The sequence below is a fragment of the Cupressus sempervirens genome, chromosome 8, assembly GCF_028749045.1.
Source record: "Cupressus sempervirens isolate cs-2001-9-10 chromosome 8, ASM2874904v1, whole genome shotgun sequence".
NCBI lineage: Eukaryota > Viridiplantae > Streptophyta > Pinopsida > Cupressales > Cupressaceae > Cupressus > Cupressus sempervirens.
In genome coordinates this window covers 623,081,933-623,107,884 of record NC_143125.1, presented here as the reverse complement: position 1 = coordinate 623,107,884, position 25,952 = coordinate 623,081,933, and the positions used below count along the sequence as shown (strand labels likewise).

Here is a 25,952-nt window from a genome sequence, read left to right as displayed (position 1 = left end):
ATTCTTAGATCGACTTGGAAGTTCAGAGCAGAGATTGACGAGGAATGAGCTTTCAAAGCTAGATTTGAGATGAGAGATCTCTTTTAAAGTGAAAATCCAAAAACAAATTAAAAAAATCAAAGAATTCAAAAAAGAAAGGTTTCTCAATGGACAGGCAGGTGGATGTTCTTCTAATTTGGTTTGATTTGAACAAAAGGTTACCTCTATTGGATTTGTCTCAACTTGCAGCATCAGGGAAGTGCAGGATACATGGTACTATAGATCATGAGGAGATGAATTGTTTCGTGTTTCTCTTGAGAGTGGACTTTGCATTAAGAGGAAGATTTTCTTTTTCACAAGTACATGAGCCTGCGGTCTTTGTCAATTTAGAGGAAGATTTTCGTGATTACAAAGAAGATATCAATAGGGAACCGAAAAACATATGTGGAAGAAGTTCTTGGTGCAGTGTACATAGTCTCACACATTCAGAATCTACTTGCCCATCTTGTCAAGACACTATTGACTTGGCCAAGTTTCAATTGGGTTGGTATGAGGAAATATCAGTGGGGGGTGGTAAGGATTTCTTTCAGCCTTTAAGTTGGACACCAGAGAATGAAGAGGGTGAGATACATCAAAATGATATGGTTGATTCTAATGTTCAAGATAAGCAAGTGGATGAACCTTCACACATTATATCACGTGGTGGAGAGGTTGACAAGAAAATCAAGGAAACAATTGAATTTATCCAAGAGAGAGAAAGGATGGCAGGCAAAGGTCAATAGGTGAAGACACACAAAGAACTACAAATGGAACATCGAAAGGTGGACAAAAAGGAAATCTTTGGTGCATAATTCAAGGGGTGACTTTTGAGGATGGGTTGCCAGAAGTTTCAAATATCCTTAAAGTAAAGGAAGAAAATCAAGTGGGTGAGTTGAACAAGCAATTACAAGATATTACAAGAGAGTTCAAATATGAGGAAAAATTAAACCAATACAAGATGCTATCTCCACCACACTCTTTGGGGGGATGCTTGAAGATCCTATGGAAGAAATACAAAAGGAGTCATTGTCCAAATCCTCTCAAGGTGATCAAGTTGTTGCAAGTGGCATGATTCACCATCAACTTCAACCTCTAGAAATTTTGCCACATGAAATGGAAGTTGATGGGCAACTCAAAAAGATGTACGGTGGTTCTCCTATTAGTCTTGAAGGTGCTATGTTTGGTGAGAGTTGATATAAAGAATTGCAAGATGTTCTTAAAGAGAGTTCAAATGGAAAGTACATGCTAAATGATGAAGCTCGTATTGGTAAGGATATGCAAGGATTGTTAAGTGGTGATCAAGTTGCTTCCATAGAAAGGGAAAACAAAGAACAATTTGGGTTGATGCTACAGTTAGATATTGTGTTCGAGCAATTTGGAGAGGTGTTTGATGGGGAGAATATCAAGGAATCCTTGATTTTTGAGGATTCACTTGAGGAGATTCACAAGGATGCATGATTCATGTTTCACAAGGACAAGCCCCCTAGAAGGATGTTTCAAGGCCTTGACTTCACGACTGACCCTGCCTCGATCACTCGCGGGGTTTGTGTTGACGCTATTGGGATAACTCACCACCAACTTCGACTTCTTGGGTTGTGGAGAATTTGTAGGTTCCATTTGAATTTGAGTCATGCCAAGTTGTATCTTTCCTAGCTCTTGATGTTCAAAGTTGTAAAAGTTATTATTTCGATTATGGAAATTTTGGAGAGAAAACTTGTTTGTGGTTGGATCATGCTCCTAATGAATTTCCTCAATTGTTGATCTTGCATGATAATTTTCTTGAGGTTGAGTTTGAGGTGACCAAATATTTTTCAGAGTATAAGGATGAGTTTGCGAGATTGAGAACTATCAGCCAAACATTGTTACTTTTGAACATCTTGAGAAACCATGTTAGATCTAATGTATATATTAGATTGATTAGTATTGTCCCTTTAGAGTCTTGTACATAGTTAGGGTAGGTTTGTCTTGGGCCATTTGGTTCAGGAGAGTAGTTTAGTTTCCTTTTAGTTGGGTATATTAAGTTTCCTTTCAGTTGGGTAAAGTAGTTTCCCTTTCAGTTGGTTACAGTAGTTTTCTTTTAGTTGTTTAGTTTAGGTGTTGTGAGGGAGCTTGAGCTTGATTTGCATCAAGTCATTTGACTTAGGATCTTTTAGCTTCCCTCAGTTGGGGAGCAATTTTGGTTTTGGGCTTTGCAAGAGCAAAGGGGGTCCATGTTATCACTCGTGGGCGAGATGTGTAGATTTTACATTTTTGGTGACAACGAAGTCCGTCTTGTTCACTTTTTTGAATGCATTTGACAAGGTTCAAAGATTTAAGGGTGTGCTTAGTCGTTAGTCTATGGTAGGACTTGTACTAAATCTGGGTCGAACTTGATAGAGGTTCTTAAGTTATCTTTGACATGGTTACAACATTCTACTCACACTTAATTGCTCTGAGTTCTCGGTGTTTTGAAGTGAAATTGGACTTAGTAAAAATCATACACCTACTTTAGCACCACTGTGGTTTTCCAAACCCTTCGCAAGCTTCATTGCCTGCAAGCCAAACAAAAGATTGAAAAGAAAAGAAAAAAAGAGAAAATATCATGAGAAAAAAGAAAAAGCAGTATCAAAGCAAAAATAAAGATGAAATTTGGTTCAAGGGTGTGCAATCATCTCTACCGGTGCTATAAAAATAATCACTAAAGGTAGAACCGTGATTGTGGTGCCACAACGATAACTCCATTGAGGCTATGGACGCCTGACCGGTAATGGGGCTCTCTCTAGGTTGCTTTTGAAGTAAGGATATTTACAATAGCTAAGTTTAATGGATCTGAGAGATTATCAAGTTCTTGTCGAGTGGGGAATAAATCATTTGCACACACGTGAGTAACTTATGGTCAGGGTGCTTAGGTTCAACTTGAGAGATCTTTCCCTCATTGAGTGTTTGTCCTTAAGTAGATTTTTGGATAGGCCATCCTGAGATTTTTGTTCTAAGTTACTTATTTCTTGAAATGTTCAGGAACATTTCTTTGGGTTGATACTAGATGTTGTGAAGTTTTTACATCATCGCTCCAAAATTTTTGGGGACCACCTTTTTCTTGATTGCCTTGGCAAAATTTTTTGAAGTTGTCCAAAATTTCAATTTGAAAATCTTACACCTTGGACACCTTCAAGCCGAAAGAGATGTGGTTAGATTTATTTATTCAACTGGTTTTAGCTTGATTTTCCGGAGCTTGTATTTTTATCCTTAGGCCAGACAAATTTCAAAGGCAACATTTTCTCGATAATTTGGACTATACTTGGCAGGATAAATTTACAAAATTTTGGACTTAGACGGTTTTATTTTGAAAACTAGATGTAATTATGTAATCTTTAGCATTTTTAAAATACATTTTTTAGATTTAATTATTTCAGAAATTTTAATTTTTGGTGAAAAATTTGATTTTGTAATGGTGAAATTGAATTAGGAAAATCGATTTTAGATTCTAGAGAAATGATTTATTGTTAAAAAATTAAAATTGCATTGCAAAATTGATTTTGGATTAAATTGCAAAAATTGGTGTTAAATAGGTTAAATTTTCCTTGAAGATTTTAAAAGCTTTTAAGAAATTAGTAAATTAAAATTGAAAAATTGATTTTAGCTTGCTAAGTCCGATTTTAAATGATAGTTTAATGTTTAGCATCTCCAAGGCTTTATTAATTTTATTTTTGCAATTTTTGTCTTAACTGGCAATTAAAAATGCAAAATTTCACCATGGAAGAGGTAATTTTAATGATGCATTTAAATCTGGGTCAGAATTGTGCACTAATTAAATTTTCTCTCCTAGGGCTAGTCGGCCAATTAGGAGGAATGTGTGGAGTTGGGTATAAGAAGGCTTCCCCCTTCATTTCTCATTCCACAAGCAGGTCTCTTCCTTTCCTTGGCAATTTTGGGGCCACCTTCTTCTATTTTTGGTAATTTTTCTTTGCAAAAGGGAGAACATTATCAGACTTGGCGATTTTTGCAAGGAGCAGATTTTCATGTTTGAGGTCTGATTTTTTCTTCCATAGAGAGTTGCGATTTTTGCCCTAGCCGAAATTTGTGGAGCCGAACTTTGTGGAGGTTTTTTTTTTTTACGAGTTGCGATTTTGCATCAGCTCTGGACAGTATTATTTGGTAAAGGAAATATGTGATTGAAGTCTAATTTTTTGGCACATGCATGGGCAATCTCAAGAGGACAGAATTCTGATTTTTTCAGCTAGGGCATCATTATTTGCAAAGGGCTTGAAATTCTTAGGTCTGATCCGAACTTCAAAAAGGACCCGGCTATTGGTAAAGGCGAATTCAATTCATTCTAGAGCTGAAAGGTGGACCTTAAGCGAATTTCGCTCGTTGTTCTTGTCTTGTTTTGTTTCTCTTGGTTCTTTTTACATTTATCATCCCATCTATAGGTTGAAAATTGGAGAGATAAGTGTAGAATCCATGATGGGACATTTGGCGAGGTAGAAATAATCTAGACCACCCTAGGAATGAAGTTGGGAGATATAAGTGTAGTTCATCCTAAGGTAACGAAGAGGCAGAAATAAGTGGTAGTCTCACCCCTAGGTTGAAGAGTGGAGATTGATAAGTGTAGTGATAGGACTTGGCGAGACAAAAATAAGTTAGAATCCATCGATAGAAAGAAGGTTGGAGATCGATAAGGGTAGTCCATATCACTTAGAACGAAAGAGTAGAAATAAGTGTTTAGGATGGTAGATGTTAGTGCAAGTAAGAACCCTAAGGGACCAAATACCAAGAAAGACAAAGAGGATATGATGCCCAAAACCACCTTCTTCAAAAAAATGAGGCGAGTTACCGATATCAATATTGGTATTGTGAACATGATACAGGTAAATGATAGACTAAAGGAAGGACAATCCCCCACGACAAAGAGGATTTACAAAAGTGAAATTGTACATGCAACAACCTTCCCTCCTACCTTGCCCTGCCCAGAATTGGTTATGGCATGTGCGTCCAGGTTCATCTAAAACATGATTGGCTACACGAAGGAAAGAAGTGAGTCACCAGATCATTAAAGCTCACAATGGCAGACTTCAAATCAGAATATGGGGATCTCATTGTATTTCTTAGTCGGATCATGGGCCTAGCTCAAGGTATGCAATTCGAAAACTGGATGTACTTCTTTATGGATGAAATTTAAAAAGGAAAAAGAAGATTTGATTGGGCTAGAATTATAAGTGAAAATCTAGAATTACAACTTAGGACAGTGCAAAACTAGAAGCAATTCCACATGGGGTCCTAGCCCTTCTATTTGATTGCAAGCCGACAAAGGTTGAAATGCGAGCTTTGGTGAAGAATGAAATCGAGTAAAGGGCGAATTTGATTGAAGATTGGGATTCAAGAAGCCCCACAATTTCAAGAAAGAGCAGATTAGTAGAAGAGATTTAAAAATATTTGAGGCTAGGCAAGGCTTGGATATTCATGCAAGCTAGCTTGGTTGGATTCGAATGGCAAGGTTGGAAGACCAGGAAGGCAAGGATAATGGGGGAGGTTAAGTTCGATTTCAAGGTAGTGGCCAAGAGCAAGGCTCTCAAATTACAAAGAAGTTCATATCCAAGGAAGCCATCGAGGCCAAGGCAAGATTACCCCAAGTGCATGAAGACCTTATCCTTTCAGGGTCAGGACATCAAGTACAAGCAAGTTCGAGTGGTGATGAAAAAGTTTCTAAGGACAAGCTGAAGCATCCAAGGCTTCACCTTATCTCAAGGATTGAATAAATTTATAAGATAAGGTTGATGAGGTGGCACTTTCATGTGCATTCAATCAAATCATGCCAAGTGTCCTATGTTCTCATTGGTTGGTAAATTATTGTAATTTTCTCATTGGCTCACAAAGTTGGTGCCCTCATGTAATTGGTTGAATAATGGTAACCCTAATTAGGGTTTGTAAGATATAATTTTGGCCCTTGATTTTGCCTCTTAATCTCGTCCATTCATTGTAATTTAGAGCCTCTATATAAGGCCATTTTCCTCTCATTTGTAGGAGAGTTATGTTGGAGAATTGTTGCCAAAATACTATCAAAATTGTTCTCTATTCATTGTGGTGGCTTGCATGGTGAATATACATGACCATTTTGGTGTATTGCATGGTTCTTCTCATCTCTCAAACTAAAGTAGGATTTCATTTCATGTTCTTAGAGTAGAAGTAGATGGCTAATTGTATGGTGATGTTAGTGAATGTTTAATAGGGACCCATGTACTAGGCCACTAGCATCCTAGCGGCTTGTTAGGAAGCCTTGTGTTGTAATCTAGTCCAATCGCTCCTAAGTTCTACTTGCATATCATCTTTCCGCTTGTACTTCAAGTTGGGTTGGAAGATAGGTGTCAGTGTGAAAATCCTAAGAGTATCCCTTAGAATCATCGCACCAATGGAGGTAGCGCCACTAGCAAGCTTTCATTTAGATCTCCATTCATTTCCTAATTTCTCCATCCATACGAGTAGTAGAGCAATAAGCATTTAGTGGTAGGAGTAGCTGAAAGTGAAATTGATCAAGGAAAAAAAAAAAGTCAAGCAAGCAAACTACCACCAAGTTATCTTCGAATAAATAACGTAAGCCCGCTTACGTGATTACCAGCAAATCACATCAATATATTGAGTTAGTATCCACAGGTGTAAGGAACATTGGAGTTCTTGCTTATGTCTTCATAAATATTAACTTTGCAAGAGAGGAATTGAGGACTTGATATTCCATATCAAGTGTTTAATTGCTATATGTTATGTAGTGGTACAAAACTGACATCAACAACGTTTTAATAAGGTATTCGTATGTTTATAACTACATGCTTTTGCTATCGCCGCCAAGTCTATTGGATTGATGACTTTAGTGAAGAACACCTTTTTAGAGGGCATTTACATGCTTTAATCCATATTTAATGTCTTGAATAAATGCCACCATGTTCTACATGTGTTTTTGGAAGTCATTAACATTTTTTAAAACATATGCAGCTGGTCTCAAATTTGCCACTTTGACTTGCGCTAGGTGGAGATGAGTTTTAAATTATCAAATACACCTAGAGTTGGGTCAAAATTTGCCATTTGTGTCTTTGATGAGCATTTGCATATTATAAATGTTATTTTTCAAGATCGCTGTGAGTGTAATGGCGCTGCCTGTTAAGGTATATGTTTTCCAATTGCAACCTCTCCTTATATTTATAAGAGAGTGGGAGAATAGACATGTCCCTTCATGGGACTAATGGGACATGTCTGTTCATCACCCTAATTAAACTCTTATAATTACTCGTAATGTCTCCTAATATATATATATATATTCATTTCTTGATGTGATTTATCTGAGTAAAGCTACAAAATGTCAACACTCCCTCTTAGCTAGGGAGGATAAACACATGACCGTATATTACCTCATATTACCTCAATGTAATATAAGAATATCTTTGATTAGAAGATATTCAACATTTTGATATCACATTTGATATCTAGATTCTAGAGTATTGGTCTTCTAGAATATGAACACATGATATCGACCAAATACTCAAATAAGGTTTGATATCACGAGTCTTGGTCTCTTAGAATATTGACTTTCGATATCCACCAAGTACTCAAAAAGCTTTGATATCACCTCTGATATCATGAGTATTGGTTTCCTAGAATAATGATGATATTCACCAAATACTATGAGTAATTGCCTCTCAGAATATTAGGACGTGTGATCTTCACCAAGTACTCTGTGAGTAATGGCCTTCCAAAACATCAAGATGCGTGATATTCACTAAGAAGTCTGTGTAATGCCTTCCAGAATATCAATAACATTCATCATGTACTCAAAAATGTTTATAAGGTATGTGCACATGCATTCTCATAATGCTTACCATTTAAACATCCACCATGCAAAGTATATTCTACCATGATTTGCATAGACGTCGTAAGATATCCATCATAATAGAAATTAAATTATTGTAAGATTGTCACCTTTCAATAACTTCTATAAGTACAAGTTGGCATCATTTGGAAGTCGTCACTTCCTCATGATGTACACAAAGGGTAGGCCCGTTAAAATCACATAGCCACAATGTATATTCATGAATCACAATCCTCTTAACTGCTACGGTTTATTGATCACTGGAGAATCCATCTCAACATGGTTTACATCCTCTGAATCAATATGACGAAGATCGATGAAGGTTGACTAAATCATTTCCTCTATTTGCTCCCTTTCTTTCAAGGTTGCCTTTAATGAAATGTCAAGCTCCCTCTGATTCTCAATCTCCCGCTTCCTGCAATAACATTCTCGAACGAAAATAGACCAAGACACAACTCTCATAAGAATGTTAGTAGTTTAACTCATGTCTGTTGCTAACAACAACAAAAAATTCTCATTATTATCACGATTCACATTATAATTGTCAGTTGTATAAAATCATATAATATTGTAATGATATTCAAATAATCATAACCAAATATTCACAATAGATGATAGTACATAACTCATAATATAATCAATAATTTCATCTTACCATACCTTAACCCAAGGCGTGGGGTCCATGCTTCCTCTCCGTCTGTTTAGTTGAATAAACCTTCTACCGTTTGCGTCATTGCTAATCGCCTTGGGATTTAATGATTTACCATGCTTGATGCAATGCCCTTTCCACGTGGCTACTTTCACCTTCTACCAGTGGTCACTATTGGATAACGGTTCTTGTTAATACTGGTATACCGGTGGTTGTTGTTTGTTGGTGTAAATAAGTATTTACTTATTACACTTAAGTTTTACTTAGTTTAATGTATTATTTAATTATTTTGCATTATTTTATTATTATTTTAGGTGAGACACTTAGGAGTTTGTGAACTCTCATTGAGTTATGCAACTCTAATTATGCACATGGTGTCTACAACACAGGAGTATGCATCATTCACTGAGTTGTCATGATGACAACACAGTTATCTGCACTCCTCATTTAGTACATGTTGTCTATACCACTGATTTGCATGCTACACCATTGTAGGCTTATCCTCACATCATCGCACTTAATCTCGTGCTCAATGGAGGATAACCCATATCTAGTGGACATGTGCTTAGGTGTATGACATATCATGATGCTAACTTCTATGCATTCTAGAAGCTCTCTTGAGGCGTTTATATTCAGGCACTCCTAGTGTACTCTCAACTAGTTATTGAATGAATATCGTCATTCTGATCATACTCTGTCTATTTTGGTCTACTGTGTGTTTGTGTTGAGTTCTTTAGTTCTTGGGTGAATTCTGGCCTAAGCCAAATTCTTACATGGTATTAGAGCTGAGGGAGATTCTCATCATGTAGCCGTTCGAGACTGTTCATGCTTTAGCACCTCGACACGAATCCGGAGTATCCGCAGAAATTGGGAGCGTCTAGAGCCAGATCTGACCTCACCGTTGCGTCCGGAGTGTCGATTCAGTGAAGATCCACTATAAATTTGCCTATATTTGGTGAAAGTTGATCGTGAGGCATAATTTTTTTGCAACTCGGAACTTAGAGGCCCCGATTTGCAATTCGGGTATGGTCATTTTCAGATCTATTTTATTGGATGTTTAGATCTGAATTAAATTTATTCTTTGCAATTTTTTCCGAATTTGTTATTTTCAGAATTTTTAAATCGCCTCGGCAGAGAATTTTTATTTTTTTGCCGAACCGGGCAGTGACACCTCGGCTCGGCTCTATTATTTTGGCGGATTATTTTTATATTGCAGGGTTATTTATTCATACTGCGGACATCTCTATAACCTATGCTCGAGGGCTGTACTCTGCAATCACATCGCTGGCCGTACCTGCTACATTACCCTACAACAGGCCCTTACCATTTAAATCTGACATCAGATAAAACCACCCAACACTACAACTGGTGGTCACACCACACCACAGATTCGGCGGCGGTTCTTTTGTTATTATTGTATCACAGGATTTAATATAAACTGCGCTGTAACAGTGCTTCCCACAAATGTGGGATTAAATCTGCATAAATTGGCGCAAATTTTCGTTTATTGGAGCCAGCAGCAATTTTCGACGACAATATAGATTCTGGCAGTGTGTTGAGGATTCTAGCAGCACACACGCGGAGTCACTTGCACGGTAAGCAACCTGGCTGCCTATGTGTCATCCACGAAGGGACCCAGTCAGGCCGCGCGTCATCATTTGATAGTCTTCCGCAGCCACGTCAGCCCCTGCGCAGACCAATCAAGTCAGCAATCCATGGACGACAGGCCTATATACGTGGCACAGACACGTCGGATTTTCCGTATAGTCCGTACGGATCCGTACTACACCATACTACCACATAGGCGCTAACATATCCAGTGGGTCCGAATTTTGTGCTGACGTCATCAATCCCTTTGCCTAAAATTGACGGCCGTCTAGACGTCATTCCAAGGCAAATTATAAGTGCTGAGACGGCCATATGACTGTCAAATTTAACCCCGTGATTCCCTGATGCAACCCCTCTCCAAATTCATTTTGGTTTTTACAGTTTGACTTCAAGAGGCCATAACTCGCACATCTGGATTCCAAATTAGGTGCAATTTTTTTTGAAATTGGGTAAAATTTTCTAAATTTTTCAGTGGTGCAGCTATTTTCTTGTTTTGGTGCAAGGATTGTTCAAAAATTGCGTCTTTTGGCGACTGTACCTGAATAATCTTGCATTTTGCAACTTCAAATGCTCCCTACGGGCACATCTGGAGTCAAAAATAGGTTCTGTTTTTTTTGAAAGTGCGTATTTTTTCATCTACTTTCCAGATCTGACATCAAATTGTAGTGTTGTGTGGACAAAATTGTCACTTTCAGCAATAGGGCCTTTTTTTGCTTTGTAATGCTTTAGAATTGTAGCGCATTGTAAAGTTTCAGATTTGTACTCCATTAAGAGGTTGTAACAAACAAAATTAGAAGTCCACGAAGGCCAAAATTGGCAAGTGGCCCATTGTAAATGCACTACTGATAAAGTGCCCAAAGCATCTATTTTGGGGGGGTTTCTTGATTTAGTGAAAAGGGGGGGTGTTCTTGGTGTTGTGTTCTTTCTTTTCTACACTTTTCTTTCATTTTTTGCATTATGGGCAACTTGAAGTTTCCTAAATTAACTCCTCATAACTATGCTTCGTGGTCAATCAAAATGTTATATCACTTAATGCATAATGGAGTTTCACAATATGTAGATGGTACTCTTTCTAAACCAGCAGGTGATAATGTATCAGCAAGTGAAATTTCAGATTAGGTAGCCATGGATAGGAAAGCCCTAGGTGATATATGTTTGGGGGTAGATGATAAAATCATGTATCAAATTAAGAAATGTACTACATCCAAGGAAGCTTGGGATACTCTCGAAAGCCTTTATGGTAAAGTGTCAGAAGAGGATGTGTTCAAAATTGAAGATGAGTTTGTATCCTTAGATCTTAAGTCGTATGACTCTATACAAGACTTCATCATCAAGGTGAATGAATTAAGGACAAAGCTTACTGATTGTGGGAGTTCTATCAAAGATGATAGACTGATCTATTTCATCGATAACAAGCTGCCATCGGAGTATTCCACGTTTGTATCTTCTTTTAACACCTCAAAGACTACCTTAGGGTCTGCCTATAAGAAAGTCACTTTCGATGAATATGCAAAATTGTTGGATGATGAAGAAAAGAAGTTGAAAACAATGGGGATTCTCAAAACACCTCAGTCCAAAGCATTGGTGGCCAATGAGGGTTCTCAAAATTCAGCTGGACAGTCTTCAAATAAAGGAAAGGGTAAGAAGAAGTGGAAGAAAGATAAATCTGAGGATGCAGAAAAGACAACACTACAATCCAATCAACAAGGCAAGTCCTCGAATTCCAACAAGAAAGGGGACTACAATAAGGAGAAGAAGAAGTGTGCTTATTGCAAGAAATCGGGTCATGAAGAGCATGAGTGTTATATCAAGAAGATTGATGAATTGACCAACATCATGAAGAAACATAATGTTCCATTGCCTAATGCTTACAAGGAGAAGGGATCTTCTTCAGATTCAAAGGGCAAAGGGCAAGCACTCATGGCTAAATCAAACTCTTCAAAGGAATAGATATTTGACTCAAGTGCCTCATATCACATGGGTTCTTCAAAGGAGAATTTTTCTTCAATGAAGCAGTCCAAGGTACCACACATCTTCATGGGGAATGATAACAAAATGGAAGTTGAAGGAAAAGGAAACGTGGAAATGAAAAATGGAGAGTTTCAAGAGGTTCTCTATGTTCCAAACCTAAGTTCAAATCTCCTTTCAATCTACCAAATCACTCACCTCGGAGATGGACATAGAGTTGAGTTCCTTCCAGACTCAGTAAAAGTGCACAATCTTAAAGATGATTCCTTGGTTGCAGTGGGGAAAGTGAATGATTACAAGAGGTTGTACTCTTTCTCGCATTTTGTACCCAAGTCTTCTTCAAAGGCCTTGTTATCTCAATCACATTCAAACATGCAATTATGGCATGAGCGGTATGGTCATCTTGACTATCGCTATCTTCAGCAACTTTGCACATACCAAATGGTGAAAGGTCTATCTCAAATCAACTTTTCTAAGGGTGAATGTTCAACAGATTCAATGGATATGCATCCAGAGGGGAAGTTACAAAGAGGGAAGTCTTCTAGAGCAATAGGCGTTCTACAGATGGTTCACATGGTATTAGCAGGTCCTTTTGCATTAAGACAGGGTCGCTACATACTTACCTTAGTTGATGACTTTTCAAGGTTCACTTGGGTCTACTTTCTGCATAAAAAGAATGAAGTGTTGGACAATTTGCTAGACTTAAAGACACATGTAGAATGGAAATCCAGGAAAGCCATCAAAGTACTCCGCATGGATAATGGAAACATGGATGTGAACAGAAGACTTAAGGACTTTTGCAGACATGAGGGAATTGATCTTTAGACTCCAGCAGCATTTAGTCCGCATAAGACAGATGTTGCAGCACTGAGGATTAGAACTCTTAAGTCTATGGCAAGTTGCATGATTCATGCCAAGTCTCTCAATCCATCATTAGAAGTTGAAGCAATCTCCAGTGCCACTCACATACTTAATCGTTCTCCTCATCCAGCCTTAGATGGGAAAACTCCTTTTGAGGCATGGTGCGGCAGAAAACCTATTGTGACACATTTTAGAGTCTTCGGTTGTCCTGCATGGGCAAAGAAATCTTCCAGGGGATGCAAGGCACAGACATCTCGGCCTTGTACTTTCATTGGTTATGAAGACAGTGTGAAGGCATACAAACTTCTAGATCCTGAGACACATCAGATATTTGTGGAGAAGGATGTACATTTTGAGGAAAGTTCACCCACCTTGTCCTCTACTCCTCTTTGCACATCATACAGTGTGGAAACTGATAGTGATTTCAGCGATAATGCTTCACTAGCTTTAGACACGTGGGGTTCTATCGATAGATACAGTGAGAGGTCACTTCATTAGTTCAGTCCACATGCATACATCGCCACAGTGATAGGTCTAGAACAACAGGGTACATCCAATCTTCCAAATACAGGTTCAGTGATAGATTTGGGGGACAGTATTCATTATATTCCTCTTCTTCTTGATGTAGAAGTTCCTTCTTCAATTGTCATGAGGGTTCCATCTGACTCTCTTGTTCATTCTCTACATGATTGATCCTCTCAGGTTGAAGTGATTGTGGATACTTATGATCAGCAGTTGCAGCAGGGTTCTTCATCAGTTGTAGAGACAGACAATTCTTTGGGACAGGTTCTTCAGTCAGTTGAGCAGGTTTCAGAGATATCACTTAGCCATGGGATTCTTTCCACACACAGCGGAAGCGTCTCATTTGTACCCTTGGCATTGTTTCTTCCTAAGGGGAGGAACACCATTCTGCATTCTTGGATCAACTTCTTCATCGGAGCAATCACTGTTCGACATTTTTCTTTGGGGGGGGGGGGAGCCTATCCTATCTCTCTTCCTCTACTCATCATTCTCTTATGTATATACTGGATGTATGTCATAATGAGGGGGTCTTGATTACTCCATCCATCCATGCATCCTTATTTATTTCTCATTTTGGGGGAGGGTTTTTCCCATGAGGTTTTCCCTCTTTCCCTGCTTTATGGGAGATTGCATATCATTATGTACATGGGTACCTAACATGGCCTAGTAGCCGGGACCCATATTGCATTTCATCCTAGATTTCGTAAACTTAAGGGCATTCCCCTAAGTTGCACTTAAAGGGGGGTGTTGGTGTAAATAAGTATTTACTTATTACACTTACTTAAGTTTTACTTAGGTTAATGCATTATTTAATTATTTTGCATTATTTTATTATTATTTTAGGTGAGACACTTAGGAGTTTGTGAACTCTCACTGAGTTATGCAACTCTAATTATGCACATGGTGTCTACAACACAGGAGTATGCATCATTCACTGAGTTGTCATGATGACAACATAGTCATCCGCACTCCTCATTTAGCACATGTTGTCTACACCACTGATTTGCGTGCTACACCATTGTAGGCTTATCCTCACATCATCGCACTTAATCCCGTGCTCAATGGAGGATAACCCATATCTGGTGGACATGTGCCAGGTTGTATGACATATCATGATGCTAACTTTTGTGCATTCTAGAAGCTCTCCTGAGGCCTTTATATTCAGGCACTCCTAGTATACTCTCAACCAGTTATTGAATGAATATCGTCATTTTGATCATACTCTGTCTATTTTGGTCTATTGTGTGCTTGTGTTGAGTTCTTTAGTTCTTGGGTGAATTTTGGCCTAAGCCAAATTCTTGCACTGTTGAATAATGGTTCTTGTTGATACTGGTGCAACTAGTCCATGTGGTGGATGAATAGGCTTGATCAAAGTTATATTTCTTGAGTTTACTATACTCTCCTTGATAATTCGCACAATATAAATTACAGATCTTTAGTTATCTTTGTTCTGTGCAATGAACTTTCTCCATATCACCTATCTACTAAGATCTTTTCTTTGTTACCAATCAACGCTAGTTGATGTTAGGTCAAGCTCGTAAGCTATCCGATCTACTTCTCATAAAGGCCCATACTTGGCCAGGTTCGTCTCAAATGTTAGACAAATAATAAGCAACCCTCGTAATGCCGCAATATCATTGGGCTCATGAAAAATTTGATAAACCTTTCCTTCAAGCAATTTTCATAGTACTTATTCAGACTGTATAAATATATTGCGGAGATGTGTAAACACTTGTGATCCCAAATATTGAAGTCAATGAACATTGTATTAATCCAGCCCAAAACAGATATAGCTGTGAAAATCACTCGATTAGTAGAGATTTGTAAATAAATATCCACCAATGTATACCCTAGTGTATTAGATCAATGGAAATCTTCACATTATTAATTGCTAAGTCCTTATGGGATGAATATAATTCTAACATAAATTATCATAGAATGGAACCCTTTGAATTCGCAAGGATCTCCCAAGATTCACCCCTCAATACTAAGCAATAAATGCTTCAATCTCCATCGCCATTTATCTACTCAAAGCTTAGCCACTAGGAAGCTTGAATCAAATTTGGTCCTTACCCATAGTTGAGCCCAAATATCATTTTATATAACATATAAATTTATCTTCATCCATGTATCAAAAGCACAGGTTTTCCTTCGGTTTTATTGATTGTTGTAGATAGAAAGAATGTTGGCAATGGTTGTAGGATCGATCTTTTAGATGTGTCCAATAATTCAAAAATAGAATATAAACTTTCAATTTTCATTTTTCCTTATATCTTTAGTTCGCAACATGGCAGGCCCTCAAAGAATATTCTTATGGCATGGGGGATTCACATTCACTTTTAATTTAGACACTACTCTCAAATACTTTCCATTTCCCTCGCATTCATTTCATCTGGAATAACCCAAAAAGTAAGGATGAATTATTCACTAATTCATGATGTTCGATATGGTAGAATGTTGATTTGAATGGGTAGAGTATTCATTCTCACCGAGTATATCTTCTTACTTTTAGTTTCCTTGTCTGTGATTATATCCGGGTTACACCTCTGAGTCATTTATTCATATTAGTTTCAATCAGAGTTATTAGACATATTGAATGAGACAACTTTTTTATTTTTAAGATTGTAACCTGCTCTGATACCATGTTATTTTTCAGGATCGCCACAAGTGTAATGGCACTGCCTGTTTGTTTTCCAATTGCAGCCTCTCCTTATATTTATAAGAGAGTGGGAGAATAGACATGTCCCTTCATGGGACATGTCTGTTCATTATTAATTAAACTCTTATAATTATATGTAGTGTCTCCTAATATACATATATATACATATATATACATATATATATATATATATATATATATCTTGATGTGAATTATCCGAGTAAAGCTACAAAACATCAACAATAAAAACATGCAAGTTAATTTCAAAAGTCCACTGAGTGATTATTTTATAAGATGTGATGATGGCAATGCAAAAAAGAAGAAGAAAGATAGATTGTGTATTTGGGTGACTTGATATGAAAGGTGATCACCTCTCTCATTTGGATAAATTTTTCTGTATTACCCTACCATCTAACTAGCAGACATTATCATCAAAACTGCTCAATCACGTTCATTGATCAATTTATATTTTTTGTTCAATTTGTGATGACTTGAATCAGCAAAGATAATTCCTCTATTTACATATGCCATTGGGTACAATTTCCCCTATTTAACAATCCTGCATTGACAAATAATATCCAGTTTATGACAATCTATGATCTGTGTGCATGTGTATTGCCAGGAATTCATAAATTTGTGTTTTTTTAGTCAACAATTTATGGGTCTTTGGTTTAGCTGCAATTTCGTTCTTCACATTTTTCGATTTAAGAGCTATGGGCTGTAAAGGTTCAAATTCAGCCATTATGTCTCTGGAATATCTTACTAACCACTCTATCATGCATTCTTTTTGAATTGCACTTGAAAGACAGTATTTCTTTGACTTCTTAATTTGAAATGAAACAAAGTAGGTAAACTTGATAATTTGTACTTTTGAACTCTAGTGATTTGTTGCATATATTTAGCTTTTTTTGGTCATCATAAATCTGATTAGAAAATCTAACAGGTTTTTATACATTCATGAACATGGGGCAGGATTATTGGCGAACAGTATAAGTGTGGATGATTATCAAGGTTCGTCTCACACCCCTAAGCTGGTAAATTTAATGGCATGCTCACAAATTTTAATCATCACTCAGTTATCAAGAATGGTCTTTTGTACTCTGTGGATGCCATATGCTAGTCTTGTAATGCTATTCTCATAGTTTTAACTATAGATTAAATAAGCTCAAGATGAGCAAGGCCTTCTTGGAACTTTAGTCTTTTAAAACTTATTAATATGTCTAGTTCTACTTGTACTGTTAGATTAGTTGTAACATTTAACTACTTAAGCTCAATTCTATTTTGTTTTGCCAGTTCCTTACAGCCTTGTTCTCCGTAACATGCATGAAACATGTTTGTTGGCTGAAAATCTTGTCTAAAATATGACTGATATGCACCTAAAGTGCAATGCGATTCCATGTCAATAGGGACAAAGTTCTTGACATGTGGCATGCATTTACTGCTATGAATTTCTTTTATTGGGTTAAAAGAGAGGAAAATTGATTAAAATATCTTTTATGGTACATCAAATAATTTTTTAATAGAGTAAAATTTTTGTCAATGATATTTTCATTTGTTTAACTTCTATATAAAATTATAAATCCTCTTGAGAATGCTCTCAGCTTTTAAAACAAACCATTCCAAAGCATTTTTTGATTGTTTAAATTTTAAACCATAGAAGTATAAATCGTTTGGGAAATAAATTGGCAACCAGAGTAATAAGATTTTTCAGAAAAATGAGGAAAAAATCAGATTTACCAAAAAACTTGAAAAGTTGAAGAAAAACAGTCATTAACTACTTTAAAAAAAAATTAAAGGACATTCTATAGCATAGATGATAAAGTTTAGATACAAATGATTCAAAGCACTTGCACAACCTCCACCTGATATATTTTTAACTTGTACAACTCAAAATTTTAACACTGATTTTGTTTGTATTGATTGCAATGAAGCTATGATTTGAAGTAGCACCAAAATAGAATGAAGCTTTCTTTGCAAATATTCTCAATAAAAGAAAGTCTTCATATTCATATAAGTAGAGTTCATTTTCTAGAATGCTCTCAAGTTCCTTTTATTATATATACTCAACAAACAATTATTTACAAAGTTGGCATGATATACACAGATGTATATACCATAACAACTTTATTAATTGCATGAATTGTTTAATTTAATTTTGAATAGAGTTTTAAATATCTAGGGATTGGATTAATTGTAAGAACTTATATGTCATAATTGACAAGCCTAAGATGATTATAATGATTATTATAGGGTTCTTTATTTATACGAAAATAAGTAAAACAACATTTTGTTACCCTGCTCTTTCTAAACATATTGCAACAAATAAATAAGGCAACTTTTCAATTGTCTTCTTTTGTTTCATATTGCAACAATTTAAATGTTTGAAATTTATACAAACAAAATCAATGTTAAAAATAAATAGTATCTATCAAGTATACAATATATTAAATGTAAAAGGGAAAAGTTACGTTTGTAATTGCTTATCTCTCAGGCTACTTCTCGACTCTTCAACACTTCAAGACTTAGCAACACAGCTGCGGCTACAGCATCACACGTTGAGTTTGCAGAGAATTATGTCAATGTCAGTGGGTTTTTTCCTGTCAGTGTCACTTTTGGGGTTTCTGCTAGTTTTCCACATTTCTTAACCAAACAAATCCTATTTTTTGGGGAATAACTTGCTGCACATGCCAACTCCCAATTAATCTTGATTTTTTGTTGTTTTCTACTAAAAATGCTATTGATATATATTAATAGTCAATAATAGTTGAAATTCTGAAGCTGCTTTATAATATAAATAATAAATTATAGGGGTTCACTGCTTTCCTATTGAAGGGCCATATATAATAGTTGTAATTTTAAAATTAGTGTATAATATCAATTATGTCTCTGATCTCGTTAGAATCCATGAGGTGAGGGGTGAGAGAGCTTGGTTCATAACTAAACCAAATAATTTCATTTACCAATTGTCCTCATAATTAAATCAAATAAGCTTGTTAATCAATAATCCTCAGAATTAAATAACTTCATACTTTTTATGAAATTGTTATAGTAATTATTTGAAAAGTCTACAAGGAAGGGATGTAACATATCCACCCCTCTTGTTAATCACTGCCCCCGAAGAATGAGAGTCACAATAGTTAAGTTTCCAAACCAGAATACATGAAATGCAAAACACGAGTAATACATTAACACAAACATTTATCCTGGAAAGACCCTCCTACTTGAGGGGAAAACCCAGCCACACCCCGAAAATAGTGCCTTTATCCAGTTCTCAAAATAATTATGAGGTTTTTTACTTGAGATTGATGTCTACTGTCAGACGATCAATCAACCTGCCTTTTATTTTATTCAAAACTCTTACGAGTTTCTAATAGAACCAACTGAACACATACACCTTGAATGCAATACTATATATATATATAATCCTCAACACTACTAGACTTAGTTTGATAATAACTCTCCACAACTTAGACAAATACAGTAGCAGACAAACTGCTCTGACTCATATAGAGCCAAAGGGATGCAACAGTCTTAGATACTGTTAACACTGCTTAACATAACAAGAAAACCACACAATCCCCTCTGATGAGCTCAATAAATGCAAAATTCTTCACACCTGACTACATATCACACAGTCCCAATCAACAATAATTATCAGAACAACACATTCACATCCTTTTTGTTTTCTTTTTGAACAACAGGGAGTTCAATCGGAATGTCAAGGGACACACATGCATGCCAAGTGAGAACCGTTACAAGCCGGAAAACAATTACATAACTAACAACACACTTTTATATAAAAAACTTGATAGTGCTCAGCACAAAAGGAAGATGTGTGCGAGGTAGGAATCATTGTGATGCATTGACTCGTGATGCCATGTCACCATATTAATTGCAGTGAGCAATAAGAAACAAAACATGATGACACACAATAAGGACAAGATGAAAGGAACCAATGCCACTATGTCTTCGTGAATATAAGAAACCATTGACCGCAAAATCCATATGAAGTAAATGCCGATGGAACCTCTGCCAGCAAGGAAACCACGTGCCTTTGTGCCAAATCATCACATGCAAGATTCACGGCTATAAGAATAGAGAAGTACTTAAATCGCAATCATACACAAGACTCGGCTTTCCTTCAACAATAATCAAGAATACAATAATAGAGACCACGGGTGTGGATAAGTTCTCTTGCAGCTACCAAACATTAACACTCATCTTAGCATGAGATAGACCATTCATATGTCATAGTGTGTCTTGACCTGATAAGCACAATCAAGCTGCAACCCAGGATGCACTAAAGTTAAGAGGTCATCGGCCCTCCACTTGTTTGATCAGATCGGTCATTCTATAGTTGCATCAAGGTCGGACTTCCAAAACATTTGCCCACTATTTTATAGGAGAGATCCCCAAGCCTTAATTCTATAGGTAACATGCTTAGGAAATTGAAGCTATAGCAAAAGAATGTTAACAACAAAATCTCATCTCAGATTTTCTCAATCAAAATTCTTATCTCAACATAATAACATTCACCATAGCTACTCTTGGAGAGTGAAACAAAATAAAATAAAACGAAGTCATGGAGTCTCACACGTGACTTCCACTTTGGCTAGTTTGAGAGGGTGGTCCTTTGTAGCTACTCGTAGAGGGTGGAACACGGGCTTTCACCTCAAACTACTCTCATAGAGAAGAATACTTTAACAAGGGATTTTCTTCTCTAACAAGGGATTTCACCTCGAGCTTCGCTCACAAAGAAGAACTCATATTACCAAGGGATTGCACCTCAAACTTCTCCCTCTTATAGAAGTTTTTATTAACAAGGGATTGCACCTTGAGTCTCTCATAGAGAAAAGCTTAGTACCAAGGAATTACACCCTGAACTGTTCTCGCTGAGAAGAACTCATTAAAGCACATAAAAGATCATCTAAATGTTGAGACTTCCTAACTGAGACAACATACAACTTTGATTCTCACAATAAATTAATTGACTCTAATATTTGATCAAGCAAGGAGCTTTTGCAGTCATGCTACTACATGAGCCTGCTAATCCTCTGCAAAGAATTGAGCACTCTCCATCTGTTCCTCAAGCTCCTTCTGAATCTTAATTTCATCTCTTAGAATAAACTGATGACAAGACAATCTGAATAGGTACTTCTTCAAGAACCACCAACGCAGCTCAAGATGCAATCTCTCATCATTCTTGTGCTCATCAATCCATCCTGGAAGCATTTTAGAGAGATTAGTAATAGGAGTAAATAAACTAATGCTAGAAGCGTACATGGTTCACTACTGTCAATGTTATTGCATGAATTAATATATAAAGTCCATGATCAATATTCAAGGATACATTCATAAAATACTTATCTCTTCATAGTTTAATCTTCCTCGCAATACGCCAGCTAACTTGCCAGCACTATCTGGTAAAGTCAAGGGCTTTTCAATATCAATTGACTTTGAAGTGCTGGATACATTCATTCAATCATATAGAGGAAGCTAATTGCACTTATCAATAATGCAAGTTAGTAGAAGACATGAACAACAGCAATTGCAAAATTTCTTATTGCTGCCAACTTCATAGTTGCATACAAATCCTTTACTTATTGAAACACAATCACCCAACTTCAATGACAATCATCATCCATACTCCTCTGGAGACTTACACATATGTGTGTCTCAATTCTTATAGCTGGAAGGGTCAACGTGATCTCAAGTTTCAACCTGCCTTATGAGTGAGTCAAGGCTGACCTGGCTTTGATACCATGTTAAGTTTTCAAACAAGAACACGAAATGCAAAATAAAAGTAATAGATAACACAAACATTTATCTTGGAATACCCTCCTACTTGAGGGAAAAACCTAGCCACACCTTGAAAATAGTGCCTTTATTTAGTTCTCAAAATAATTACAAGACGTTTTTTTTCTTCTTAAGATTGATGTCTACAATCAGCCTGCCTTTTATTTTATCCGAAATTCTAGAGTTTCTAATAGAACCAACTGAACACATACACCTTGAATGCAATGCAAAATATATATGTAATACTCAACACTACTACACTTAGTGCAATAATAACATATTGTTAGAAAGTAAACTCCAAGATAACTGAGAGTGGCGGGGGGGTGGGGGTGAATCAGTTATGCAATTAGAAAAATCCTTATTAATTCCAAAACATGTAAACAATAGATGCAACCACCATAGAAAGATCACCATACACAATAACATCAAATTTGTTAATTAGGGAAACCCTTGATCAGAGGGAAAACCCTGATGGGGATGGTACCCACAAAATGATGTACTAATATCCTGTTAGGAGTCAATCAAATACATTCAGTACGTATCAATCTTTGTTAGGAGATTTTGAATCTATGTTAGGAGATTCCGACCTTGTTAGGAGTTGTTAAGGAAGACAAATGGACCCACTGTCCAAACAAGCTTCAGTACTATCCTCACTGAATAACACAATTGTACATTAACACTGTCTCACAGCTTCTTTTCCAAATACAGTTCTTTGTCGGCTCACCATGCCTCAAATGCACCAAACACTTTTTTGATAGAAAGATATTCATTATCAGGTTCCCTAGATCTCACATACAAGTTCATATACTTGCACTACACAAATCAATTACACTCTACCTCCAGAAAAACATCTTTCCTTTATACTAAGTCCTAAAACAAATTATCGAGTCGGCCTTGAGGCTTTCCCAATTTACAATAATAATATAAGACCAACTTAAGATATTACATTTACACGTTACATTACATTTTTTCACTTTTTCATAATTGCAAACAAACTGGCAGCTCACAGTATTCATAACTCTTCACTCGATGCTCATTTGGATGTGTCCCTTTGACCAAAGTATCTTCATCATGTCTTTTACCTCTGTCCAAGTCCGCATGACCAGATTCCATCTCTATTAGGAGATACAATCCAAACAACAACAACTACTACACAAACTCTTGCTGAGTGCTGCCTTCACTAAATCTTCGATAACTCTATCTAGTCTTCATCTTTCCATACACGCTCTTAACTTTAGCATGTAGACACTTCGTAGAACATAATACCAACTGTGAATAAGCTCATCTTCAATCCTCGAACCTCGCGAAACCAAACTCTATTTGTTGCACTGTTAGTCTTGATAGAATAACTAGTATGTTGACATCAATGACAAACTCTGTCATGAATACAACACACAATCTTTGAATCATGTCTCCAACAATGCTAGAATACTTCCCCATAGGAATACCATCAGTGCTCATGCTTAACACATATAACTCCACAACATAGAAAAATACAACAACAAACAAATTGTAGTGACATATAGAGTCAAGAGGATGCAACTCTCTTAGATACTACTAACGCTGCTAAACATAACAACAAAATCACTCAAGCAAAATTCTCTGCACCCTATTGTATAACACACAATCTCGATGAACAATAATTATCAAAACAATACATTCGCATCCTTCTCGATTTCTTTTTAAACAATAGGGAGTTCAATCAAAATGCCAAGGGACACACATGAATGCCAAGTGAGAACAATTACAAGCCAGAAAGCAATTACATACTTGACAAACTTTTATTTAAAAAACCTGACAATGCTCAACACAAGAGGAAGACATGTGTGAGGTAGGAATCATTGTGATGCATTGACTCATGATGCCATGCCACCATGTCTTCTTGAGCATAAGAATCGTCAACCACAAAGACATGTGTCAAGTAGGAATCGTTGTGATGCATTGACTCATGATGCCATGCCACCATATTAATTTTTGTAGATAGTAGAGTCAAAACATGATACCACACGATGAGGAGAGGAAAGGAACTGATGCCACCATGTCTTCATGAGCATAAGAATCGTCAACCACAAAATCCATACGAAGGAAATGCTGATGGAACCTCTTCCAACAAGGCAATCACATGCCCTTGTGCCAAATCATCACATGCAAAACACACAGCTATAGGAATAGAGAAGTACTTCAATCGCAGCCATACACAAGCTAGAGTCTCTATTTTCTTTCAACAACAACTGAGAATAGAATAACAGGAACATAGGTATGAATGAGTTGTCTTGCAGCTAGCATAACATTAACAACAGTTATTTATATTGTTTGCCTCAACTAATATTCTAAATGTTTCTTTAAAGTTTAAACATATCCAAAATCTTAAAACAAAGGAGGAAACTTTTGGAGGATTTCATCATGAACCTCCCAATAGCACTATTCTCTTCGTATTGATCCCATTACACCTTACATTGAGTAATCTCTCAGTTACGTAAGTGGAGCTTAAATATCATGAGCTGTCTTGAATCCTGCACTCGTAAGGAGTTAAAATCAATTATGTGCGCAAAATACACTTTGCATTTCTTTAAATATGAAACATGAAAAACATTACATAATTGGGTGAGAGCTGGTGGTAGAGGAATTTTGTAGGCTATAGGGTTGATAACTTCCAAGACCTCAAACGGTCCCACACATCTAGGTACTAGTTTGGAAGATCTTTGAAATTTAGTTGAACATTTTTGGGGTTTAGCCCTAAGAAGTACCTTCTCCCCAACCTCAAATTGTCTAGGTGGGTAATTAGCATCAACATAACTTTTTTGTTAGTCGTTAGCCTCAAATAACCTTTCTTTGATCAATTGTACTTGTTCTTCTATTTCCAAGAGCATCTCAGGTTCAAGTATTAGCTTATCCTGCAATTTATTCGAATTGAATGGTGTCTTGTACTTTATTTCATATAATGCTTCAAATGGTACCATCATGATGGTTGATTGGTACAACTTTAATAGGCAAATTTTTCTAATGGTAAGTTGTCCTCCCACTTATAAAGTTGGTCCATGTAGGTTACTCTTAAGAGATCTTCCAATACTTGGTTTATCCTTTACGTTTGACCATCCATCTTTAGATGATATGCTAAGCTTAAGCTTAACTAAGTTCCCAATGCTACAAACAAGGTTTGCGAAAATTTGGATGTCTTCCTAGCATCCCTATTTGAGATGATTTTCTCAAAAATTCTATGCAAAGGGAAGATTTCTTGAACAAATTGTTGTGCAACAATGAGTGCTTCATCAATTAGGTTTTTAGGTATTGAATGAACGACCGTGGTCAATATATTTACCACTACTGAAATAGCTTTTTGTATATTTCTTGGAATTGGTAAACCTTCAAAGGTTCAGGCTTATGATCTCCCACTTGGAATTAGGAACATAGTGAGATTTCAACAATTCAATTTGGATGTTGATGTTTGACTTATACTCTCCGACATTCTAAACAACTTGCCTCTCCGACATTCTAAACAACTTGCCATAATCTTGGAAGCATTCTTCTTTATTTCCTATTAAAAATTACAAGGGTCTGATATCAACTAATAGTGTAGTAACACTTAGATGCCCCAAATAAGGTGTAAAATGAACTCCTTTGTATGGATGAATTGGTAACACACATTCGCCCTTGATATCTTAGTAGTCTGTCTTGTTCAAATTGGAATCCTTCATATCTTGGGTCATGAGAGTCAACTTAAAGGGCTCATCGAATCTGGTTGTAATATTCATTTGCTTCTAATCCTTGGGGGGTTCTTGTCCTAAAATGTGTATTGAATCTTGATAGTTACCACAAAGGATGAATGTCTTTGATGACTTAAAGAATCTACCACTCATTTCTCCTTGCCTTTAATGAACTGATTTCAAAGTAATAATCAAAGATTATTTCCATCTACTTTTAGGCATTGTAATTGGGTTGAGTAAATATGTACTTTAAACCTTGATGAATCGATTTGAGCTCAAATGGTGTTGCCCGCAGATATTGTTGCCATATCTAAATGGTATGAACAATAGTGA

General features: G+C 36.5%; 1 protein-coding gene across 5 annotated transcripts in view; it reads left to right on the top strand.

Annotated features, from left to right (window-relative positions):
• The window catches only part of LOC149543984 (arginyl-tRNA--protein transferase 2-like), a 94,818-nt gene that overhangs the window by 39,659 nt on the left and 29,207 nt on the right, over positions 1 to 25,952 (top strand). For 4 of the 5 annotated variants that reach the window (XR_016355726.1, XR_016355727.1, XM_089798628.1 and 1 more), the window contains exon 2: positions 17,092 to 17,130. Coding sequence is in view for 2 of the 5 variants with exons in the window: in XM_089798628.1 (XP_089654754.1) it covers positions 17,092 to 17,130 (39 nt within the window). In the remaining 3 variants the exon portion in view is untranslated. Of the gene's footprint in view, positions 1 to 17,062; positions 17,131 to 25,952 lie in introns of all 5 variants that reach the window. The other variant, XM_089798629.1, reaches the window with a different exon arrangement.